At 39.3% G+C, this 25,462-nt stretch overlaps 2 protein-coding genes across 2 annotated transcripts in view; both read left to right on the top strand.

Annotated features, from left to right (window-relative positions):
* tenm2a (teneurin transmembrane protein 2a) overlaps positions 1–22,447 on the top strand; it is a 305,507-nt gene extending 283,060 nt beyond the window's left edge. The window contains exons 14-30 of the mRNA XM_084430309.1: positions 1,571–1,717; positions 2,673–2,883; positions 3,257–3,376; positions 3,936–4,197; positions 4,589–4,856; positions 7,816–7,959; positions 8,927–9,176; positions 9,345–9,365; positions 9,483–9,712; positions 11,755–11,909; positions 12,158–13,047; positions 14,675–14,850; positions 15,839–16,074; positions 16,255–16,551; positions 17,244–18,861; positions 19,934–20,064; positions 20,199–22,447. Of these exons, the coding sequence (XP_084286435.1) occupies positions 1,571–1,717; positions 2,673–2,883; positions 3,257–3,376; positions 3,936–4,197; positions 4,589–4,856; positions 7,816–7,959; positions 8,927–9,176; positions 9,345–9,365; positions 9,483–9,712; positions 11,755–11,909; positions 12,158–13,047; positions 14,675–14,850; positions 15,839–16,074; positions 16,255–16,551; positions 17,244–18,861; positions 19,934–20,064; positions 20,199–20,936 (5,894 nt within the window). The 3' untranslated portion in view covers positions 20,937–22,447. The remainder of the gene's footprint in view (positions 1–1,570; positions 1,718–2,672; positions 2,884–3,256; positions 3,377–3,935; positions 4,198–4,588; positions 4,857–7,815; positions 7,960–8,926; positions 9,177–9,344; positions 9,366–9,482; positions 9,713–11,754; positions 11,910–12,157; positions 13,048–14,674; positions 14,851–15,838; positions 16,075–16,254; positions 16,552–17,243; positions 18,862–19,933; positions 20,065–20,198) is intronic.
* An 827-nt stretch (positions 22,448–23,274) lies between these two features.
* Positions 23,275–25,112, top strand: tstd1 (thiosulfate sulfurtransferase like domain containing 1). Its single transcript, XM_084431269.1, has 4 exons — positions 23,275–23,421; positions 24,353–24,469; positions 24,678–24,840; positions 24,928–25,112. Exons 1-4 carry the CDS (start codon positions 23,409–23,411, stop codon positions 24,980–24,982), a joined length of 348 nt encoding a protein of 115 aa, XP_084287395.1. The 5' UTR covers positions 23,275–23,408; the 3' UTR covers positions 24,983–25,112.
* Positions 25,113–25,462: the final 350 nt, after the last annotated feature.

Raw genomic sequence — 25,462 nt, 5'->3', positions numbered from 1 at the left:
GCATTTTGTTTTACAGCGAGGTAAGAGACGATGCCCACGGCAGTGCTGAGAATTTTAGACCGCATGTTTTATTTACACACAACTCCTGATGACTCGGAAATGTCAGGTCACATCTCCAGGGTGCTCAATTATGGACTGGTGCGGCTAAAGAAGAATAGTGCGTAGTCTTTTTATTGTATATCTCAGTATCTGGCTATCCCAGAGAGAGCTTCCTTAAAACATTCACATCAATCCATGCTCTTCTTTTTAAAACTTTTGTTACGAGCTTTTTTCGCTTTTGTCTTTTAGGATGACTGTTTATCCCCTAACTGCATATATTAAACACCCACATACATGCCACATTTCACTCCAAAAAACCTGTGGTATATTTATCAAATCACTTCTGTCTCTATTTATAAAACATCTTTTAAACAAGTATACTTCCACACCTCTGTTTTCTCCCACACTATGTTCTTTTTCTAAAGTCTTTGGTTCTCTCTCTCTCTCTCTCTCTCTCTCTCTCTCACACACACACACACACATGCGCGCAGACACACACACAAACGCATGCACGCATTCACACACATACACACACACAGTCTCATACCTCGACCTAAAGAGCCGTCCTAATCTGATCTGTAGACTCCGGTCTGTCCTAACCACATTCTTACATGAGAGCATTGCTCTCTATCCAGACAAATCAAATCAGCTACTGTAAATGAACAGTCGGAGAGTGTATGTGCTCTTTACAAATATCCCCTCCTGAATGGATGAGTTCAGATAAATTCATTTGCTACCAACAGCATCTATCAGTGGAGACTACCGAAGATAATTTAATTGCTCTCTGAGAGTTTGAACTGATCTGAGGTGTGAATAATAATGCTTTTCATATACTTCACCCCCTCAGACAGGCATTGAGTGCATTGGTGGCAGATATATATGTGTGTGTGTGAGCACTGATGCATGTCTGCCTATATAGTGTTACGGCCAAAAGTTTGAAAACCTAGATACATATTAACATAAAGGATCATTCTGATTTGCATTTCATGTTCATTTGTGGCAGTCAGTTTTGATTGTCTGGATTATGTCTGCCGTTTTCATGTTAATATGTTTTGTGTGCTGTCTCAGAGCTGGTGCAAACAATGCCAAAATGATGTTTTTTTTCTAATCATCTACTAATTTTGGTTCAGTGGAGATTCAAAGTTTAGCAAATAAACAGCTGAACAAAAAGTTGATTGTCAAGATCAATTTATGAAAACTTACAAAAATAAAAAAGATGGTAACAAACTGCATAACTAGAAAACAATTTAAAAGCCAAAAGTATAATTTTTTTTTTAAATCAGAAAATAGTTATTTACGAATATATTCAATAATTAATCAATAGTAATTCCATTTATTTTAGTTCTATTTGATTCCATTAAATTAAATTTAGTTAAGTTCAACTTTAAAGCAAACCTAAAGCCTAGAAACCATTTCTAGCTTGTTTTCCAAATTTTAGGTCACAATCATTGACACATCCATGCTCTTATAACTGGCATGATGGATTTCTGCCTTTCTCAATCCATCTTCCTTCTCTCTCTGGCTCTTGCAGATGGCTGTCCTAACCGATGTAATGGAAATGGACAGTGTCTGCTAGGTCAAAACAGCTGGCACTGCGAGTGCAAAACTGGATGGAGAGGCACGGGCTGCAGTGTCGCCATGGAGACTTCATGTGCAGACAACAAAGACAATGAAGGAGGTGAGAGATCTTTTGTTTACTCTCTGGGAACTTTGTGTCAAAGACTGCATGTTATTGGAACAGTCATATGTGCACAGGAACAGCTGCTGTGTGTATTTTTGGTGTATTTTACATAATTCCAAACGGAATTGAGCAAAGATATTTACAGATTTCACAGACATTTATCCTGTTTGCCATTGTTCCTGCAAACAGGTAGTCTAAACACAACCTTACACCATTAATTGAGCAAGAAGTTGCTGTCTGACAGAGTTTATTAGCACCACAGTGTTTACACTTTTCGAGGAAGTCATCCTATGAATGGCTTGCTTATAGGTGTCTCAACAAATTAAGCTGCCATAGGATAAAGTTTTTTAAACATCAAACAGATTACACCCCACAGCTTTAGTGTATTTCATTTCTCTGATGGAATGAGAGTGACTGTTTAGTACACTCAGTCGTTTGAGGTTTTGGAGGTAAATGTGCAATTCTAACCAGACTTGGCAACTTTCTGTCTGTCTGTATGTATATCTCTGTTCACAATTCTTATAAATTTCATAGGAATAAGCTAGCCTTTGAATTATGATGACTGTGCTCAGAAAATAAATAGAATTGGACTGTTGGCTTTCATCTGAAACAAGGAATTACAAAAAGGACGTCAGATGTTCTGCTGTAAGTAATTTAAATCAAAGCCTAAAGGTGAGGGAAAGAAGAAAGCACTTTTTAAACTCTTTGGTAAACGAATACTGGGACTGAGGTAAAATTCTAATCCCACATCTTTGTGTTCAAAACGAACGAGAACACTTTGATGAAACGGCCTCTTGTTCAACAGATGAAGAATGTTTCTTTTTCTTTTCTTTTTTTTTCAACAGAGAAGGAGATGAATAGAGAAATCTTTTGCAGCCTTAGGCAGCTCTGATTGATTGTGCACCATTGTAATATGACATTACTCATCACACCACTGTTTTGTTTCTTTTAGATGGTCTGACTGACTGTATGGATCCAGACTGCTGTATCCAAAGTCCCTGCCAAAACAGTCCACTTTGTAGAGGGTCTAGGGATCCCTTACAGGTCATCCAGCAGGGCCAGCACCCTGAGCAAAAAGTCCGCTCCTTCTATGACCGTGTCAAGATGCTAGTGGGCCGGGACAGCACACATATAATCCCTGCAGACAATCCCTTTAACGCAAGGTAACTTGCTCTACTGCACACAACAACTTCCCACCTGCTTAGGTGGGAAGTGGGTAATTGTCATGTCTCCTGCATTGTATGGTTGGAGAAAAATGAAATATCCACTGAAGTACACACAATTTGTTGAGAGAACATTGAATGCTGAGATAGTTATTGTCAGTTTGTTTCGTAACCCTGAGCTATTTTTGAGGAACTATATTGATTGGTGCTACTGCATCTTCCTGTCTCTTTCTACTGTTTATTTCATAGAAAGACTGACAGATTAGTTGTCTAATGAGAAATGTATGATCATTTTTTTTTATTTTTTTTATTTATGCTATCTCTTTGGATATATTGGTTATAGATGTCATCTTGTTTGTTCTGTGTTCTCCAGTCTGGCATCACTGATCAGAGGTCAGGTAGTGACTACAGATGGAACCCCGCTGGTGGGAGTTAATGTGTCATTTGTCAAGTACCCCCAGTACGGCTACACCCTCACACGCCAGGATGGAACGTAAGTTCAATGTAGTTCTTGTACGGACCAGAGTTGTATGCCATTCAGAATGGAATTGATAATACCACTTAAATAATTCCAGTTTAATTCCTGAATTCGAATTGAGGTAGCAAAGTGGATGCATAATCGCAATTTGAATTTTAATGTAAGAAATTCATGTAACTGATTTTTAACTAGAAAAGGATGGACGGTTGGATAGATGGATGGAACCCACATCCAAGCAACAAACTACCCTTTCCCCGCTGAAACACTTTGATTATTTCTGCCGCCAATCCTTATTTTGTGACTTACTTGTTTACATAAGCTTCTAGTGATTTAGAGAGCTGCATGCTAAATGAACAAATCTTTATTAGATTCATTTAGAGCAGAGCAAACTCAGTCTTTCCATTGAAATGACTGCAATATATTAAAACAATTAATTATCCCTCCCAGCGAAATGGCATCTTTTAATGGTTAAAGCATTCAGAATGTAATAGCGCTATCAATAACCGAGAATAACACAAGTGCTTTTTTTGCACTCTGTTTGCCTTTCCCCCTTGCTTTCTCTTTGTGTCATTAGATTTGACCTCATTGCCAATGGTGGAGCCTCTTTTACCCTACGCTTCGAGCGAGCTCCATTTCTGAGTCAAGAACGCACGGTCTGGCTCCCTTGGAACATTTTCTATGCCATGGACACTCTGATGTTGAAGACAGAGGAGAACACCATCCCAAGCTGTGACCTCAGTGGATTTGTGAGACCTGATCCTGTTGTAGTGGCCTCCCCCCTTTCCTCTTTCTTCAGTTCCAGGCCAGGAGAGAGGTCCATCATTCCAGAGACACAGGTGTGATGAGATCCTTGGTTCCTTGAGACCTCCATTACTGTAATTAGCAGATTAATGCAGTTTGCACTGATGGGATTCTTCAGTTAGACTTTACCCTTCAATTTTGCTCATTTTAGTGTCCCAAATATTGTTCTTTTTTCACTTTATTCATGCGCCCTGAGCACTCTCTCTTAAATTAGCTGACAGGTTGTTAACCTGACAAAACTCACAGGTCATCCCTCATCAACCACTTTCACTCTAATTATACTCTTTCAGTTTTTTTGGCATTTCCCTGTCCTCTCATCTTTCTTAGTCTTTCTTCTGCCCTCTGACCTTCTTAATAATTTTCCTTTTTTGTTTGAAAATACCCTTTTCCTATGACATGAAAGTCATTCCTCCATCTGTCCACCAGGTTCTGCATGAGCAGCTAGAGATTCCTGGCACCAGTCTGAAGCTCTGTCACCTCAGTTCCCGGACCTCAGGTTACCGCTCCTTGCTCAAGATCACCATGACTCAAGCCGTGGTGCCCCTCAGCCTAGTCAAAGTCCATCTGATGGTTGCTGTGGAGGGCCACCTCTTCCAAAAGTGGTTCCACGCCTCACCTAACCTCGCTTACACCTTTATATGGGACAAGACTGATGCATACGGTCAGCGTGTCTACGGCCTCTCTGATGCAGTGGGTAAGCACACACTATCGATTGTTATTAGCACACATGCTCCAACACAATTTCCCCATAAATGTTATCATCCCATTACAGTCGTTGTTCTTAAAAAATGCTCATGTTTTTGACGCAGAGTCGCTTGCTGTTAATCAGTGATGCACCTAAATTTCGCCAACCGCATATATTCCATTTCCTTTTATTGATTCCGGCCCAAACTGAAAATTCATTTTCATCTGAAACAGTTTTGAAAGGCTGAAATAATTGACCAAAACAGTGATGTTTAATTTGCACTTCTCAGATGGCACTTTTTCAGTGTCTATTTTGTGCACATGAACCGATCATCTCTTCCTCTTTACTGCTAGTTATTAGGGGTGTCGAAATGAATCGTTTCTATGATGCATCGCGATGCAGACGAGGACGATTCGGTATCGGTTCAGTAATAGACCATAACCGATTATAATGTACTGACGCTTTTCTGACATCATTTGTCGCGTACTGTACGTGCTTTGTCGCGGTAGCATACTATGGCAGATGGAGGCGAGACGCGAGTGCGAGTAATTAAAAATGCTCCAACTACTTTAAAAACCTACATCTGAGCTTATTTCAGCTTTTATGAACAACCTGGTAAGCACGACCTGGAGAAGACACATGCTGTATGTCACGCACAAATAAAATATGCAGGGGTTAATACCACTAACTTGAGAAACCACGTCAGCTGTTTTCACCCCAAGCTGTTAACGCCTGGCAGAGCTACTGTCTCATGTATGTCGTGGATGAATGGCAGCTATCACTTTTAGTATTTACTTTTGTGTGTTCTAAATGCTCCTGTTGTCTTCTGTGCCCAGACTTGTGTTTTGTTTGATGCTTGATGCTTGATGCATTCAAGAAGCGTGTTTTCTTTGAGCAGGTAAAATTGAAGGTTCAGTTCATATATCTGACTGCTTGCATTCATTGACAGAATTGTATACATGTGAAGTCAAATTTAAAATTGAGGATGCAGTACATCGTGATATCAAATTGAACTGAATCGATGACATGATAATCATAATCGCACCGAACCGTGAGAACAGTGTAGGTTCACACCCCTACTAGTTATAGCACGAAATATACATGAATGAACATCAGAAGGTATGTAGAAAGAAACAGTACAACTTACTGAAATCTGTCTTGTCTCATGTAATCGCTTAATCAGTGTTTCATATGCAGAATGACATCAATAAAACCGCTTGTATGTATAACAATCTGTCACGTAACTACTTTTATCTCAGGAAAGCCATTTAGTGTTCATAGCTGAATATGTAGCCTTTGCTGCAGTTTAATTGCTTATATACAGCTTCGTTTTTGAGTGTTGATTAGTAAATAAATTTTATTAATTATTTGATTATTAAATAAAATGTATTTTTGGTTTTGGTTTTAGGCTAAACAAAAAACTTTAATTTAGGTTTTGGTAAAAAAAAAAATATTTTTGGTGCATCACTACTGTTAATACAAATTGTTTGGCGGATGATTTTCAGTTCATAACAATTACAGAAAAGGAATGTAACCGTAAAATGTAAGTTATGCGCTGGTAAATGCATAAAACACATCACTCAAGTGCATTAAACTGCACAAATGCTGTCAGCACTTGACGTGGTACCCGGCCCACATTAAACTCTGCTCTTATAGTTAATGGTAAGTGCTCTCATGCTTTGGAGAACTTGAGTCGTGCTTTTTTCCCACCGCACCATTTTTCAAATTCGTCTTGTCAAGGTTTTCACTACTGTAAATTACGTTACTGATAGATGGTCTCCGCGTCACAACACACAAATCTAGTGTAACTAATCCATTATAAAATTGTCATCCTCCAGACTGGCTTGTGACACTGCGAAATTCACCTGCCAAATATAAAATTTACCCACTTTTGCCAATTGGCGGTTGTTGATTTGGGACCCTGGCCGGCTGTGTTGACCGTTCAGCATCCTGGACACACATCAGTTAAACAGGAATGGTTAATCGGTCACTCTATTGACTGAACACACTGAGAGTTAACACATCAGACAGGATTTGTGCTCATCCGTGTGAACGTAGGTCCCAAGGATCATTCAGCCTGACCGTCCCTGTCAGAAAAACACACAGGTTCAGAGAGCAGCCGCAGTGAGCCGAGGGAAACGCTGAGAACAGCACTCTGTCTAGGGTGACCTCCTTATAACACCCACTAATCTCTCTTTGTCTTTCCCTTGCTTTCCCAGCCTGTCTACCTTCCAGCTCTCGATCTCTTAGGCTTCTTTATTATATTTTGGGGTTCTTATACCCACAGTCCCTCTCGCGTCTATGCAGCTATAAATTCTCACCTGCCTCGTTGGTATATATCCATATGTATTTATGCTAATGGCTTCATGGAGTTGTGATCCACTTTTCATGAACTGGAAGGAAAGTTTTTGTGGAAGCACAGATCTTGTAATGACCCTGTGGCAGCAGCACAGATCACACAGTCCTGTTTGAAAAGTGAAATCTGAAGTCATGTCCAGCCACAGGGTGTCTGAACAAATCATGTTCACACTTTACCAAGGTTCTTTGTGGTTGTGAAAGCACCCAAGCTGCAGTGATTTGTGAAGGCTTGCCCAGAACCTGATATGTCCTACTTCTGCCCAGCAGTCGGCAAAGCTGGAAAGAGAAATGTGATGATTGTTGCAGGGTCACTTATTGCTTTTGGTTGCCTCATATGTGTCTCTAAGTGCTGAATTTAAAAAAAAAAATTTTTTTTGTTAATTTAGCATGTGGTTTTCAAATAAATATTTATATTCTTCCTCACTATTTTCTTGCTAGATTCCCCATCCAATCTGCTTGCATTGTATGTAAATTAATCATCTTTAATATTGGCCTGTCATGTAGGTAATTAATTATATGCTGTTTTGATACATTTATCTCTATCTCTCTCTCTCTCTCTCTCACTCTCTCTCTCTCTCTCTCTCTCTCTCTCTCTCTCTCTCTCTCTCAGTCTCTGTGGGGTATGAATATGAATCATGTCTTAGTCTGGTGTTGTGGGAGAAGAGAACGGCTATGCTTCAGGGCTATGAGCTGGAACCTTCCAATCTGGGCGGCTGGTCTCTGGACAAACACCACATACTCAACCTGCGCAGTGGTATGAGCCTTCTGTTCTAATTTGGGGGCAAATGCATCTGTTATTCATTCATTCATTCATTAATTCATTCAGTCAATCATTCATTCATTATTTTTTTTTAGCACATTTTAGTTAATTGTTTCATGTTCATCAAATGATGCATTATTTTTTTATTTTTGTTTTTATTTATATATATATATATTAAATGCATTATAGCTGTTTCTTGACCACCAAATCAGCATATTAGAATGATTTCTAAAGGATCATGTGACACTGAAGACGAGTAATAGACCTTAGTCAAGTTTGACACCATATTGAACTTAACGCAGATGAAAACGAGTCTGTGAAGGACAAATGTATAAAGGTTTTATGTAATTTTTGCCTACTAAAAGATTTTGTTTTTTGGAAAGATCTTTTTGTTTTTTGTTTTTTTGTCAGCTGAAAATCAGTGTGTTGTTAAACAACAGTGCAATCTATTTAACACACTCTATTCTATCCCTCACAGCCTTGATTTCAATTGTAATAATACATTATGACTATTTTTACTATATTTTTGATCAAATAAATGCAGCCTTGATGAACACAAGAGACTTTTTTCAAAAATATTTCAAAGATTTGATCATTTCGTGAACTCTGTTGTGTAATAAGTAACTATACTCATTTCAAATTAGAGTCTTGATTGTCACTGGTTAAACTGTAAAATAACTTTTTCCAGACCAGTCTCAGACCAGCTGAGTCTGAGATTTGGAGTGAGGGGAGGGCCTTACCTCTGTGACACACTGAAAATCTGATGCAATGTAATCCTTGGCTGTTTTTAGTGGAATAGCCTCCTCTTTTGATCAATAATTTAATGTAATCCCCTGAAAATGTGGTTGTTATGTTCATAAATGGCTCAGGTAAACCACTTTTACTAAAATGGTCTTTTGAAAATGGCACTTTCTTTTTTTCCATTTAAATAGTTATTGTTTCTTTATTTGTCTGACACCAGGCATCCTTCATAAGGGCAGCGGTGAGAACATCTTTGTGTCCCAGCAGCCACCCATCATCACAAGCATCATGGGTAATGGGCGTCGGCGAAGCATCTCATGCCCGAGCTGTAATGGCCTGGCTGATGGAAATAAGCTGCTGGCACCTGTAGCCCTGGCAGCAGGCATTGATGGCAGCCTTTATGTCGGAGACTTGAATTTCGTACGCAGAGTTTATCCCAACCTCAATACCACGCGCATACTGGAGCTCAGGTATTGAAAAAGGGCCAGAGGAGACTTTTATTTTATCTCAGATTTTATAAAAATAAAAATAAATTATTCTTATATAGGTATACTCTTAAATTAAATATACAATATATATTTGCCATCTCATCGTATTAGCACCATAATTGTGATTCTTGTTCTTTTCTTCATTTACAGAAATAAGGATTTTCGACATAGGTGAGCCTCTAACTTTAAGTTTGGTTGGATTATTCACTCAATATAATGATAGAGCAACACATTATAGCTAATTACATAATTGCAGGACTGACTCCGTAATTACCTAATTTTTCATAGTAACAACCCGACTCATAAGTACTTCCTGGCTGTGGACCCAATCTCCGGGGCTCTGTTCATCTCTGACACAAATTCACGTCGAATCTACAAGGTGCGATCACTCACAGGGGGAAGACTTTTGGCCGACAATGCCGATGTGGTGGCGGGCACAGGAGAGCAGTGCCTCCCTTTCGATGAGAGATGCGGGGACGGGGGAAAAGCTGTAGAAGCCACTCTCATGAGCCCCAAAGGTGAGGTGGAAACATTGAAGAATGCCATAGCAAAAGTTAAATCAGTTGTTTTAGTTTTAAAGCTTATTGCATGGGTTATCCCCTTCACATCAGTTGAAATCACGCTAACATCTTCACACTTGTCTGAGGTGAAGAAATGTTTCTGCAGGCTGTCTTTACATCTGTTTCCTTTGTAGGAGTGACACCTAACAAGGATAAAAAGAGCTTTATCCTCCAGCTGCTTCCACAATCACAGAGAACGTTCAACCTTAAGCTATTAATTAATTTCTGAATGTGCTATGGGGAGTGCGAGTCTCTGGCTTCGATTATTGGAGTCTCTTGGTATTCTCTCTCTCTCTGTCTGTCTTTCAAAGATAATTTTACTTAATGTGCTGGCTCTTTTAACTCTCAGATGTTACAGTTCAGAGCTGTGAGTGAGCATATTTCTGTATTATACAGACTTTGTGTTTAGGTAGATCAAATAGAAAGAAAAATCACAGTAAGTTTTCTTGAATATTTCATTTTCTCCTAGATCAGTGGTTCTCAACTGGTTTGGGCATGGAACCCTAATTTTTCCATGGTCATTAAGCCATGACCCTATTTTTTTGTAAAATACATATATATATATATACAAATATATTAATATATATTTCCAAACATTCCTTTTGCCATTCATTTTGTTAATCCAGTGAGATTTTTGTATGCACAAGGAGTCTGACAACAGCCGGTATGATCCACATGGAGATCTGATCATCATCATCGATCACATGATTACATGAAGAAACTGAAAAAACTGAGACAGACTAAATCCAGAAGAACTGTGGCAACGTCTCCAAGACGCTTGAAGAAACCTTCCTGCAAAGCTACCTGAAAAACTATGTTCAAGTGTACCTGGACAAAAGCTGTTTTAACAGCAAAAGGTGGTCGCACTAAATATTGATTTGATTAAATTACATTTTTGCACAAGTGCCTAAAGATTTTCACAGTACTGTAGCTTTGCAGGACGGTTTCTTTATTACTCGGTCAGTTGTCTCATTTGTGTTTAGTTTTTCTGCTTAAAGAGGAGTAACATCTGAGACAGAGATGATAAGTAAACTGAGAACTTGATTAATTCTCCTGAGCTATGAAAGAGCAACATCTGAACAATTACATTTTCCTCTAGAGATTCTCATTAGCTTGTTGTATATAAACTGAAATTAATTTGAAAGGGTTTATACTAGTTTATGAATTTTAATATTATGTGCACCAATGATTATAAATAAAATAAGAATGTATTTAAAAACATAAAAAACGTATTGTAAATTTGTATGAATATAATTTCTGCATAAATGCAATGGGTGAAGTTCAACATAAACTGGACTTAAAGCGCAACATATTCAACCGAAACAAATATATAGCAATGAAAAAAGAAAGATAAAGGTGCAATGATAAGTTAGAGCAGGTTTTCAAAGAGAAATCCAGGTTTGGTATAAGGAAAAAATAGCCAGTCTGACACCAAACTGTCAAGGATGTCACATTTTCTGTATGTGACGTTGAATTTGAGCAGCTGGAGTGAGAGAGAGAAAGTAGAGAGGTGACAGACTACACAGGCCTCATTACTGATTCCCAGATGACTTCACAGTGAAAAGACTCAGTCAAGTGCACTCAGTCTCTCCCCTCATGCTATTTGTCTCCCTGTCTTTTTGTTCAAAGTCCCTCTGCACCATACACCTACACAGGTCCATTTTATGAACATCTTCTTGTCAGCACTTCGAGATATTCTCGTCTGCTCTGCCTTCTGTGTCTGATAAGGGGAATTGATGAGTTGACACAGGAGTGACGCTTGATGGACGTGTATTATTTGCTAGCTTATATAGGACAGGGACTTGGGAGGGAAAGACAAATTGAGAAGAGCCTGAAGATAAACTTAGAACAGGTTGAAACCAGATCAAAGATTCACTTGGTCTGATCATTAAGAACCACAGAAGACAAAAATAAACAAGTCTAACAGGCAAAGGGTTACTGTGTCTTTGTCACCCCTGAACTTCCTAGCTGATTCTTTACCTGTTTGTTTCTCTTTTCAGGTATTGCTGTAGATAAGAACGGGCTTATGTACTTTGTGGATGCCACCATGATTAGGAAAGTCGATCAAAACGGCATCATCTCTACTCTGCTGGGTGCAAACGACCTCACTGCTGTGCGCCCACTGAGCTGCGACTCCAGCATGGATGTCAGTCAGGTCAGCATGTCGACAGCCCATGTTATAAATTATTTGCAGTCAGAGACAGGAACCTGGATGGTTCATTTGATCACAAAATCTACTTAAATCTTCAAAACAGACCCTCAAAGCTAAACATGCAGATATGCAAGTATTAATCATGTCTAGCAGGCTTGCAAAACCTTTATCAGAAGCCCAGAAAATGATGCAAGAAAAGTCCTTGGTGAATCTGAAAGATTAATTTCAACTTTAATTCATTTTTTATCCAGGTGCGCTTGGAGTGGCCCACTGACTTGGCAGTAAACCCCATGGATAACTCTCTTTATGTGCTAGAGAACAATGTTATCCTACGCATCACTGAAAACCACCAAGTGAGTATCATCGCGGGGCGGCCTATGCACTGCCAGGTGCCTGGCATCGACTATTCCCTCAGCAAACTTGCCATCCACTCAGCCCTGGAGAGTGCCACGGCTATTGGCATCTCCCATTCAGGCGTGCTGTATATCGCCGAAACAGACGAGAAGAAGATCAACCGCGTGCGGCAAGTCAGCACCAACGGAGAGATGTCGCTGCTGGCTGGCGCTGTGTCGGAGTGCGACTGCAAGAACGATGTCAACTGTAACTGCTTTGCAGGAGACGACGGTTATGCTACAGATGCCAGCCTCAACTCCCCGATGTCTCTGGCTGTCTCACCGGATGGCACACTCTACATTGCAGATCTCAATAACATTCGGATCCGCGCTGTGCGCACTAACCGACCAGGACCTTCAGCGCTGGGGCTATATGAGGTCGCGTCCCCTCAGGAACAGGAGTTGTATGTGTTTAACGAAGAGGGTCTCCACCTACAGACCATCAGTCTTGTGACAGGCCTGCCCCTCTACAACTTCAGCTATGGCCCTGATGGAGAACTGGCCACAGTGGTGGATAACTGCAATAATACAGTGAAAGTGCGTAGGGATGGGGCTGGGCAGGGTGGAGCGGGTCTGCTCAGGCTCATCCTACAGCCTGATAATCAGGTGGTTACGCTGGGACTGGATCCTGCAGGAAGCTTGCGCTCTATCTCTGCTCTCAACCAGGAGATCGTTCTGCTGGGATACAATGGAAACACTGGCCTATTGGCCACTAAGGCAGACGAGACGGGCTGGACAACCTTTTACGAGTAAGTGTTTGTGGTCTATGACATGTTGTGTGTACATTAAATTCTTCATCTACACTCAGCAGAAGTTATATGTAGTATTTTCTCTATGTTCCATTCAGCTTGGAGAGTCAAAATGCCCAACATTATTCTCAGAAAAGCACTTGAAAAAGAACTACATTTATATTCAAATCCACAGTTTGAATGGAAAATAGAAAGCTTTGACAAGATGAGGGTGTAAGATGTCACATGAACATGGCGGCACCTAGGGAGATACAATTCAATTCGATTCACATTTATTTGTATAGCGCTTTTCACAATACACATCGTCTCAAAGCAGCTTTAAAGAAAATGCATGAGCCTGCATTACAATTTAGAGTGATCTGTTATCAGAGGTAACTAAGTTATGTAGATACAAAGTTAATGATGAACATTCACTCTTAAGCAAATAAAATGCTGAAAAATCAATAAAATGAGTCAAAACTAACATTACTTAAGGATAAAACTTGATAGAACATCTACAGATGTTTGCAGAGACAGGTGTTTAAAACACTGCAAATGATCCTCTCTGGTGATTAAGCATACACTTGCTTACAAATGCTTGAATTGCACTTTTGTGTCTTTTTGCAGTATACCATTCAAAAGTTTGGGGAAGTATTTTTTGGAAAGAAATTAATACTTTTGTTTAGCAAGGATGCATTAAGTTTTAACTATAACATTTATAGTCACAAAATTATATTTCAAATAAATGCTGTCCTTTTGAACTTTCTGTTCATCAAACAATCCTGAAAAATGTAAAACAGTTCCCACAAAATTTAAAAATTCCTATCAAAATATTGAAAACTGTTTTCAACATTGATAATAATTAGACACAGTATGGTTAAAAGCTAAAGGACTGTCCTGTAGGACTATCATTTATTTAACTTTGAAAGGAACACTAGATAAATTTCTTTCCTGCCGATGTTCTGTTCCAACCTGGCAACACACCTGCCTTTAATTTCCAAGGGAACCTGAAGATCTTGATTAACTTTTTCAGGTGTGTTTGATTAGAGTTGGAACACTCTGCTGGAAAGTAAATCTCCAGGAAGAGGACAGAGCAACCCAGCTCTTGATAATGCACAATTCCCCACACTCCACTGCACTGGCATAGACATCAGCCAGACTGTGACAGATCTGTGGCAGGATCCAGATCTACTCCCTAATGTAATGTTACACACACAGAGAGAGAGAGAGAGAGAGAGAGAGATACAGGGATAACACTGAACCCATATGGAGTCAGTCATTGTCTACACATTACTAGGCCTTTCAGTCCTTTCCCTCTACTATTATAGGCTCTGTTAAGAACATCTACATTAAAAGTAAACAAAAGTTTGTTAATTACTTTACATTAGTATTAAAGAACTCAGAAGTGCATGATGTCTTTCTCTTTTTCTTAGATGGCTTGTTTTCAGTTGAGCTAACTGGCTTCTAAAATCAGAACTGCCTGACCTTCTAGGTCCAGCAAACCTTATTAGACTTGTTTTAAGCACGGACGCAATTTATTTATTTTTATTTTTTAGATGATTTTGGACATAATTATAATAAGTCCCCAGTGCTTTACTTTAATATGAACTTTAAAAATGGCTTTCCCTAACATTTAGTATATTTGCAGGTATGACAGTGAAGGGAGGCTAACCAATGTGACGTACCCCACGGGAATGGTTACAAGTCTGCATAGAGAGATCGAAAAATCCATCAACATTGACATTGAGAGCTCCAACAGGGATGATGACGTCACTGTTATCACTAATCTTTCGTCAGTAGAAGCCTCCTATACTGTTGTGCAAGGTATTTTTTATATATATATATATATGTGGGTTTTCATAAATCATTTTGAAAATGATTATGTGCTCAGTTTAGTTGGTTTAAATTTCGTTTCACTCTTTAACTTAATTGTTTTATATATCAGTGCCTACAAACTTACACGGCAAGACCCGACATTCATGTGGGAGGCTAGAAGCGAAAGTACTGTATGATTTAGTGCAGAAAACATCATTTGTTTTCTCTCCCAAGCCTAGCACTACAGTTGTGTTTTGCTGTGATGCATATCATTTGAGACAAATTCATTACCTTATCCCAAGTAAATATTCACCATCTTCATCTGTCCTCAACCACAAACCCCGCTTTCCCAAAGCTTATTTCATCTGTTGAGATGAAAGAACAAAAGACAAAGGGAGAAAGCAAAAATGTTTTACTTCCTTCCCATGGCAGACTAAACAAAAAAAGTAAAACTTCAAAACAATCAGACATAACACAGGATGGGGTAGGAACCTTTTGAAGGAAATACAGAGGATTTAGTCCAAGGAGAACGTCCCTCAGAGGATGCTTTTGAATCTAACCTTGACACGCTCATGAGGCGAATAATAAATTGACTAAATGCCTTTTAAAAGCTTCCTTATAAATTATAAGCGATATTATCTACAATTATGAACGTACCTTCTGCTCATAAATTAGTTTCATGGATTGTAATTTATTTATAGTGTGTGTTTTGAAGCATAATAAATGTTTGTGGCACTCTGAAACAAAGGGATTCAGGGATCCACATCATTTGTTATGAACAAAGCACTTCTCTTGTTATCTTTTATGATCCTAAGATAGACAGCCAGACTGTTCTTGAGCTGATAAATGCCCCACAGCCCTTTCATGAGTTTAAAATAAATCAAGCCTTTTTTGTTGTCGTCGTTTTGTCCTCTTGTCATGTTGATAATTTGTTATGAAACATTTTTTGCTCTTAATTTTATGGTAATTTTATATGTCACTCTATTGCCCCCTGCAGATCAAGTACGGAACAGCTACCAACTGTGTAACAATGGCACACTAAGAGTAATGTACGCCAATGGGATGGGAATCAGCTACCACACTGAGCCCCATATCCTGGCAGGATCAGTGAGTCCCACCATCGGCCGCAGGAACATCAGCCTCCCCACTGACAACGGCCTGAACTCCATCGAGTGGAGACTGCGCAAAGAGCTGGCCAAGGGCAAGGTTACTGTGTTTGGCAGGAAACTGCGGGTGGGCACTTGCTCTAAGATTTTAATTACTGTAATTATGTACATTATTTTCGCATTTCTGTACACATTGCAAGCAGAGTTGTGCAAGATTCCTGCTTGATCTGATAGATCAACTAATCAGTAACCAAATCATCTCACCAAATGGAGTGGTTTTCATGCCAAATATTTGTGCAATTTGCAGGCACATGGGCGCAATCTACTGTCAATAGACTTCGACAGGAACACACGGACGGAGAAGATCTATGACGACCACAGGAAGTTTACTCTGAGAATCACGTATGATGCCCAGGGCAGACCAGCAATATGGCAACCCAGCAGCAGCCTTGCAGTGGTGAATGTGTCGTACTCCAGTACAGGCCAGCTGGTGGGTCTGCACCGAGGCAGTATGAGTGAGAGAACAGAGTTTGACCCGCAGGGACGAATACTCTCACGCTCTTTTGTAGATGGAAAGGTGTGGAGCTACAGTTACCTGGACAAGGTGAGATTATTGATTAAAGTGAGGTAGGAATATTGGGTAACACTTTAGTTTAGGGTCCAATTCTCACTATTAACTAGATGCTTATTAGCATGCAAATTACTAGGATATTGGCTGTTTATTAGTACTTATAAAGCATATATTAATTCTTTATTCTGCATGACCATATTCTACATCTCTGAATCCTACCCAATACCTAAACTTAACAACTACCTTTCTAACTATGAATAAGCAGTAATTAGGAGTTTATTGAGGCAAAAGTCATAGTTAATAGTTAGTTAATAGTGAGAATTGGACCCTAATCTAAAGTGTGACCGAATATTGTTTTCATATTTTAATGGCTTTTATTTAGTCATTGAAATAAATACATTTTCAACACTATTTTGTACTTGCTTTCCAGTAAAATATTGAAATATCTTGAAGCATGTATTTAACACAATTTAGTGATATTCATGCATTGATGTAATTAAACTAACTAAACTAAAATTGTGTATCTTTTTGTTTTGTTATGTTTTGTTTTAAAAACACACCATATTATCCAAAATTCATTCAGTAATTGTTTTTTAATTGAATTATCCAAAATTCGGAGCACTATGATGCCTGATTTCATTTCGAATTATGACAGCTTGTTAAAGATGTTGTTGCTAATTAATATGAATGTGATAATGATGTTTTGAAAACATTTCTCTCTTCAGTCCATGGTGCTTCTCCTGCAGAGCCAGAGACAATACATCTTTGAGTTTGACACGTCTAACCGCATCACGGCTGTCACCATGCCCAGTGTCGCCCGTCACACCATGTTCACTCACGTCTCCATCGGCTACATACGCAACACCTACAACCCACCAGAGAGCAACGCGTCCATCATCTACGACTTCAGTGAGGATGGACGTCCCCAGGCCACATACTTCCTGGGTACTGGCCGCCGTGTCCTCTACAAATACGGCAAGCTGGCCAAGCTCTCAGAGATCTTGTATGACAGCACAGCCATCACCTTTGGCTACGATGAGACCGCAGGGGTGCTAAAAATGGTCAACTTGCAGAGCGGTGGCTTTTCTTGCACGATTCGCTATCGTAAAATGGGTCCCCTTATCGACAAACAGATCTATCGCTTTTCAGAGGAAGGTATGGTGAACGCACGCTTTGACTACACCTACCATGACAATAGTTTCCGAATCGCCAGCATGAAGCCGGTGATCAGCGAGACGCCACTTCCTGTGGATCTGTACCGCTATGACGAGATCTCCGGTAAAGTGGAGCACTTTGGAAAGTTCGGAGTCATCTATTACGACATCAATCAGATAATCACCACTGCTGTGATGACCCTCAGCAAGCATTTCGATGCTCACGGGCGAATCAAAGAGGTTCAGTATGAGATCTTTCGCTCTCTCATGTACTGGATGACGGTGCAGTACGACAACATGGGCAGAGTAATCAAACGAGAGCTAAAGATCGGCCCGTACGCCAACACCACGCAGTACCGCTATGAGTACGACGGTGACGGACAACTCAGCGGCGTCAAAGTGAACGATTGGTCCACTTGGCGCTACAGCTACGACTTAAACGGCAACCTGCATCTGCTCAACCCGGGGAACAGTGCCCGACTCATGCCGCTCCGCTATGACCTTCGAGACCGCATCACACGGCTCGGTGACGTGCAGTACCGTCTGGACGAGGATGGTTACCTCAGCCAAAGGGGCGGCGATGTGTTCGACTACAACTCTAAAGGCCAGCTGGTGCGCGCCTACAGCCGTGCAGCTGGAGGATGGAGCGTGCAGTACCGTTACGATGGGCTCGGACGCAGGGTGTCTACTAAGAACAGCCTGGGTCAGCACCTCCAGTTCTTTTATGCTGACCTGAACAACCCGACTCGGGTCACGCATGTGTTCAACCACTCCAGCTCGGATATCAGCTCTTTGTACTATGACCTGCAGGGCCATCTGTTTGCCATGGAGGTGAGTAGTGGGGAGGAATACTACATCGCCTCTGACAACACCGGTACGCCACTGGCGGTGTTCAGCAGCAACGGGCAAATGATCAAACAGGTGCAGTACACTGCTTATGGGGAGGTGTACCACGACTCCAACCCTGAGTTCCAGCTCGTCGTCGGCTTCCACGGAGGGCTTTATGACTCACTAACCAAGTTAGCGCATTTCACGCAGAGAGACTATGATGTTTTAGCGGCCAGATGGACATCGCCTGATTACACCATGTGGCAGAAAATCGGCAAAGATCTGGCACCCTTCAACCTGTACATGTTCAAGAACAACAACCCGCTCAGTGACATGCTGGATGTGAAGAATTATGTCACAGGTGACTTTATGATTTTATGATTGGGTGCCTTTGCAGCTTTGCCAGCTTATTGGTTTTTTTAGGGCTGTCAGTTTTATATGTTAATTTAGTTCTTTAAGTCTTTTTTTATTTTTTATAATGTAATAAAATAAATACAGGTTTTTCTTCTAATGTTCAATGATATGGAAATAATAAAAAAAATTTATTCAGAGACGTAATCGTAATGCACATCACATACACTACCATTTTTTAAGAAGTCTCTTATGCTTACAAAGGCTGCCATTATTTAATCAAAAACAGTTTTATTACTTTATTACTATTAATTACATTTATTATAACTTTAAATGTAAAATTCTCAGCATCAATACTCATTCTAAGATGAAATCATTCTAAGATGCTGATTTGGTGCTCAAGAAACATTTCCTATGATTATTTCTAAACAAAATTTCGGTAACACTTTATTTTATACAGTGTCCTTGTTACACGTTACATATAGTTACTGTAGTAATAACTATAAATTATGCATAATTACATACAACTAGCCCTAAACCAAACCCAGGAACACTTTATTTTACTGTGTCCTTGTTACACGTTACATGTAGTTACTGTATTAATAACTATAAATTATGCATACATTCATTCAACTAACCTTATCCTAATCCTAACCCTATAGTAAGTACATGTAGTTTATTAACATTACACTGTACTTAAATGTATAATTACAATGTAACACGGACACCTCGAAATAGTGTTATCTAAATTTCTTATTAAATGTTAAAAACAGTTGTGCTGCTTAATATCTTTGTGCAAACAGTGATAGTTTTCTCAGCATTCTTTGAAGAATAGTGAATAGTATTTATTTCTAATAGAAATATTTTGTAACATTATAAAAGTCTTTGCTGTAACTTTGATCAGTTTAATGTGTGAATAGAAGTATTCTTTTTTTTTTATTATTAATATATATGTAAAGGCAAATAATGCAATTAATTTGTTTCAGGATTTTACTTGATTGACAGCCCTAGTAAAATGAATTACCATTTTTATTGCAAAATCACAGCTTAAACGCTCCTTTTCTATATATATTTCATTGCAGATGTGAAGAGTTGGTTGGTGATGTTTGGCTTTCAGCTCAGCAACATCATCCCAGGCTTTCCCAGACACACACTTTACTTTGTGGATCCGCCATATGAGCTCCTCGCCAGTCAAGAAAGTGAAAACGGGCAGGTGAGTCACTACCTTAATACCATAGTAAATCTTCAGAGGAATTACTTTTGTATTTCCAAGAGTAGCAGGTCGGTGAATATTGTACTATGCGATCTTGCTTGCATTTACCAAGGCCTTAAATTGTCTTCTTGCAGCTGATAACCGGAGTTCAGCAGGAAGCCGAGCGGCACAGCCAAGCTTTCATGGCTCTGGAGGGACGGCTTCTTGACAAGGAACGCAAGACCAAACACGAGAAACTGGGCCACTGGTTTGGCACGAGTACCCCCATCATTGGAAGAGGAGTGATGTTGGCGGTGAAGGAAGGCCGCGTGGTCACAGGGGTCTCGAGCATGGCCAGCGATGACAGCAGGAAGGTGGTTCTAGTGCTAAATAGCGCTGTCTACTTAGATGGGACGCACTACACTCAGGACGGCCTTGATTGTCATTTCTTTGTGAAGATAGGCTCAGCTGACAGTGACCTTCTAGCTTTGGGACTCACCAATGGACGCAAGGCACTGGAAAGCGGGATCAACGTGACGGTAAGCGGCCGATCGCGGCGTGGGGTCACCGTCGAGTTCCGGGTTCCATCTCTGTCTCTGAGCGTACGTTACGGCTTGGCGTCAGACGTGCTGGATGAGGAGAGAGCCCGGCTGTTGGAGTTGGCGCGGCAGCGGGCGCTATCGGGCGCCTGGTTACGAGAGCAGCAGCGGGCGCGGGATAATAAAGAGGGAAGCCGCTTGTGGACTGAAGGAGAGAGACAGCAGCTCCTTTCAACAGGGAAAGTGCAGGGGTACGACGGGTACTACATTTTACCAGTGGAACAGTACCCTGAACTAGCAGACAGCAGTTTCAACATTCAGTTCCTGAGACAGAACGAGATGGGGAAGAGGTAACAGTCCAAATCGTTTTTTGTTTTTTTTTCTGTTTCTTTATATTTCGCTTTCTCTCGCCGCTTATACCTTTACAGTTTTCAGTTCTTTTTCTCTCTATCTTTTTCTCTCTCTTGCTTCGTCTTTCTCTTTTCCCCTCACTTTCTTTCCGTTATCTCCTGAACCCATGGAGAATAATTGAACTAATGGGGGAACTTACTGAACGCTGCAGGGACTTCTAAAAGAGGAACACTCAAAAAACTTTGTTAATACTGCCTCTGGCAAAAAAGAACAATTTGAAAGACCTCGTCTTTGTTTTTCAACAATGGACGTCAAAAAGCACTGATAAACTGAAAAACAAAACAGAGCTACTGTTGCTGAAATATGAAAAATCCCCTTTTTAAAAAAGAATAGATATTTTTACCCATATTTTTTGGGTTACTGAGAGGATGTTGGTGCCAGATGGTACCCTTGTGATGGTGGGATCCGGATCGGAGAGGTGCTGCGAGTCTCATGCGCCCCTGGAGAGGTCAAAACTGAGGAGTAACATCCATCAAGACAAATGTCAGTCTCAGGCCTCATATTCTTCAATTGCCACAGCAGCATATTCCATCGTCTACAGACTGTTTCTTCAAGAGAATTCCAGTGGAGTAAAAGTGATGAGAAAATCCAAGTCAGACATAGTTTGTTTTATCACTGATAGAGAAGTACTTGCATTGTATCAGATAACAGTGAAGTTCTGAGTGTGCTTTAGATGCGATAGTTTTGTACGTCCCAGTCGCATTAGAGTAACGAGACCTTCACCAAGGCACTTCTGTATAGAGATATCAGAAAAAGAAAAAAAAAACACTCACAGTCTCCAGATTGAAAGGTTACTAGTGTCAGAAACTATTTATTTTTACTTAGTTTGTTTTCATTTTTATCATTCATAGTACTATATGACAATCATAAAGGAGTCACCGCTTTTAGCTACAAAGATGAACATTAATGGTTGAGTTTATTTTCCTTTGTATGATATGTAATAATTTTTCATTTTTGTATAAAATTTTCTTTTTTTGTTGCTTCAAAGCAAATTCTAGTCATGCACAGAAATTATTTATGTCAAGTGTTTTAAAATGGTTTATACTTTAAATAAAGTTTAAAAACTGTGAAACTTGTTTTTCAAAATATATCTGTATGTACAGTGTATAGATTTACCTTTATGCAGCACAGTAGAATATTGTTCATAATATCAACTTTTATATTTCTAACAGAAGGTGGCTTGTTATGTGCAAATCAACAGCTGGTATTAAAACACTAGAATTTCGTGACACTCAGATATCACAGATGAATAATATCGATGCCCCGTTTGATGTTCTGTTTTAGTTTTGTTTTTATGCAGAAAAGTTGCTGTACTAGAACCCAAACCATAGAAATGGATTTGTTCCACTGTGAAGAGACTCATTATGGATGTCATGATGTACCAAATCAGTATTGAGGGATGATTCTTACTCAAGTGAGACTCTTCTGAGACCTTACCAATAAATAGTTTAATTCATGCGAGTCTGGCTAGTCTCATGTATTTGTGAATTATGTCTTCACATATGTATAACATGTCATTTCTCCACAGCTCATGGGGTGGACTATTTCTTTCCCTTACAAAAAGTAACCATGATAACCATAGTTTCTGCTAAAATAACAGTTTTTACTGTGGTAATAGAATGGCTTATTGGATATGCAATATGGTAATGAACATGTGCTATTGTAATAGCACGGTATTCTTTATAGCTGTAATCTGCTATATGTAAAGTATTACTTAGCGTCTGATACACTGTTTGAAAGAGATTCCATCTGACATTTTTATGGTTTGCAACAGTAACAATAACCCGAAAACTCGTAAAAGGTGCAAAAAAGGTGGTAAAATGAAGTGCTGCCTTCACACAATCAAACACTCGAGATTATAAGTAGGCCTACTATTCATAATCATCAACACACTTTCTATTAGTAATAATAATCATAATGTAATAATGATTTGTTATTATTATTATTATTATTATGACTGCTATTATTATTCGTGCGCCTTACAAAACTTTAATAATGAAAGTGAAATGTATGAATTTAGAGGAATGAGAAAAAGTGACCTAAGCCCTTACACACACTAACACACAAACTAACAGTATATTTCTTGACATTGAAATCTGATTTGTATGCAGTTTTACTACGATTGAAATCATGACACAAGATTAGTGATAGTGATCATATGTATGTTTGCAGCCTGTAGGAAACTTGGATTATCGAATGGAAAGTGTTGCATGTGCCGCAATCTAAGCAGTCTTTTATTTTGAAGCTACGGGTCTTTTATTATGAAGTTAGCTGAAGCTACAGGAGGAGGTGAGCTTTTACACGACCACGCATATGCTTATGCTTAGCCAATAGGAGATGCCTTTTAAAAACTTGAATGACAAGGAAGGAAAGGTGTAGCGTTGTCACCTGGTGAATTGTCGTAATCTTTTCAACATGGCAAGCAGCGGTAAGTTTGTTTTCATCTAAATGTAAGCAACATACTTTCAGAGAATTAAAGAAAGCGATGTGTGAAACTGCAGACCTGTGCAAAACTGTGTTTTCTTCTTTCACTCCTTTCTTCCTACAGTAAACAACATGAGCATCTGTTTTCGTTCTCTGTTGTAGTCAGGGTGACAGTGCCTATGCGCACCTTAATAAACACTTCCATTATCTCAAAATTCTGAACGTTAATATATTTGCTAATATTCTGTGGTGCACGTTCTCTCAAATCAAATGTATTATGTTACCTTTCCTAATGCTTGCCTGTTGTCCTATTCTTTATTTTCGTTATTGTTTGCTATCTCATCTTGTGACGTAATGATGACTTGCAGAAAGTTCTGGATTTTGCATTGTATATAAAAACATGAACAATATTCTGGAACATCCAGCCATCGAAACAATTTAAACCAGTAAATAATCATAAGGTAACCAAACAAGTTACAAAAGAAACAAACGAAAAAATAAAAAAGGGTTTTTATAATACAAAATGTATTTAATTAATTAATTAATTTTCTAAAGTAAAAGTGTAAAGGCTGTTATGTGAGCTATATCATCATAATCAAATCACTTTCATTGTCACTTAACCTTTGGTTAACCACGCAGGACAGGTGATATAAAAACACCTTGGGTGCGGCCGGGTATGCATATTCAGTTCTAGAACAAATACTTTTTTTTTTAAATTAAAATAACCTATTTGAAAACATCAATTAATGGATCAATCTCAACAAAAAAAAATCTAATTAACAATGTAGGTCTATAAGTATAAAATGCATGTACATTTTGTTTTCATTGTCTGATGTCTATTACTTGGGTCAATCAACAGTGTTTACTACATGACAGGTATGTAGACATTAACTGCATTTTCATTGACCTTATTTCCACATTCCTCTCTGCTATAGATATCTCCTACAGCGATCTCAAATCTCTCTTGGAGAAGGGCTCTGGATTTGTGGTGGATGTGCGCACAAAAGATGAGGTAGACAGAGGGCGTATTCCAGGCTCCATCCACATTCCAGGTGATAGGGAAGATCCACAATCATAATTTATATAAAGTGCAATATTTGAATTTGAATGTAGGCTACTTAGTTATTTTTTTAAAGGTTACTACATGAAGCACATCTTTACGGTACAATTTACACAATGTTGTACAGTAAGGGGATTGGCCAAGTGTAAAAACAGGAGCTTCTTTTCTTTTCTTTTTCTTTTTGGTCCAATTTATTTTAGTGGAAAATGTCGAAAGTGACATGTCCCTGGACGCAGCTGAATTCCAGTCTAAGTTTGGCGTAAGTAAGCCATCTCTGGACTGCTCTGAACTGGTTTTCCACTGTCAGATGGGAAGACGTGGAGCTGTTGCCACAGAGAAAGCCAGAAGCCTGGGGTTCAAGCAGTAAGAAACTTGCCATCGCGATTTGTGAATGCAACATGCAACCATTGGGTTTTGCTGAAACTTTAACATTTCCTTCTCTCTCTTCAGTGCCCGGAATTATGCTGGGGGCTACAAGGAATGGTCAGAAAAAGGGGGCAAATGACAATCTTCAAAACGCTTATAAGATTTCATCTTAAAGAAAACAGAGATCAGGGACCTTTTTTACTCTAATTCAAATGAATGATACAATCTAAATATTTGTACATGTGTTTTAATAAAGTCTGATAACTAAAAATAAAATTATTGTTGTCCTTGTCTTTGGCTGTTTTAAAGTGCATGAAATAAAATGAAAAAGGTATTAGGTCCATATTGGTTCAGATTCAATAGCCGATGATTCAGTTACATTGTTTCCGATGCTTTTCCTCTTTTAATTGAGCATGCGCAGATCGCGCACCAGCCTTCACCCTGAAGCAGCAACAATTATCACTCAGTGAAATGTCGATATGATATGCAGCTAATTAATGGACACTTATAGTGATCTCTGTCAATCGTTCGGGTAATATTCTGTGATTACTCCTTTTTTCTCTAAATGGTTGAATGTAAAGATGTAATATCAGTGTTTGAATCACACGGTGAATTTTAA

Source organism: Rutilus rutilus (genome assembly GCF_951802725.1).
Source record: "Rutilus rutilus genome assembly, chromosome: 14".
Lineage (NCBI taxonomy): Eukaryota > Metazoa > Chordata > Actinopteri > Cypriniformes > Leuciscidae > Rutilus > Rutilus rutilus.
This window is presented reverse-complemented; position numbering and strand designations above follow the sequence as displayed.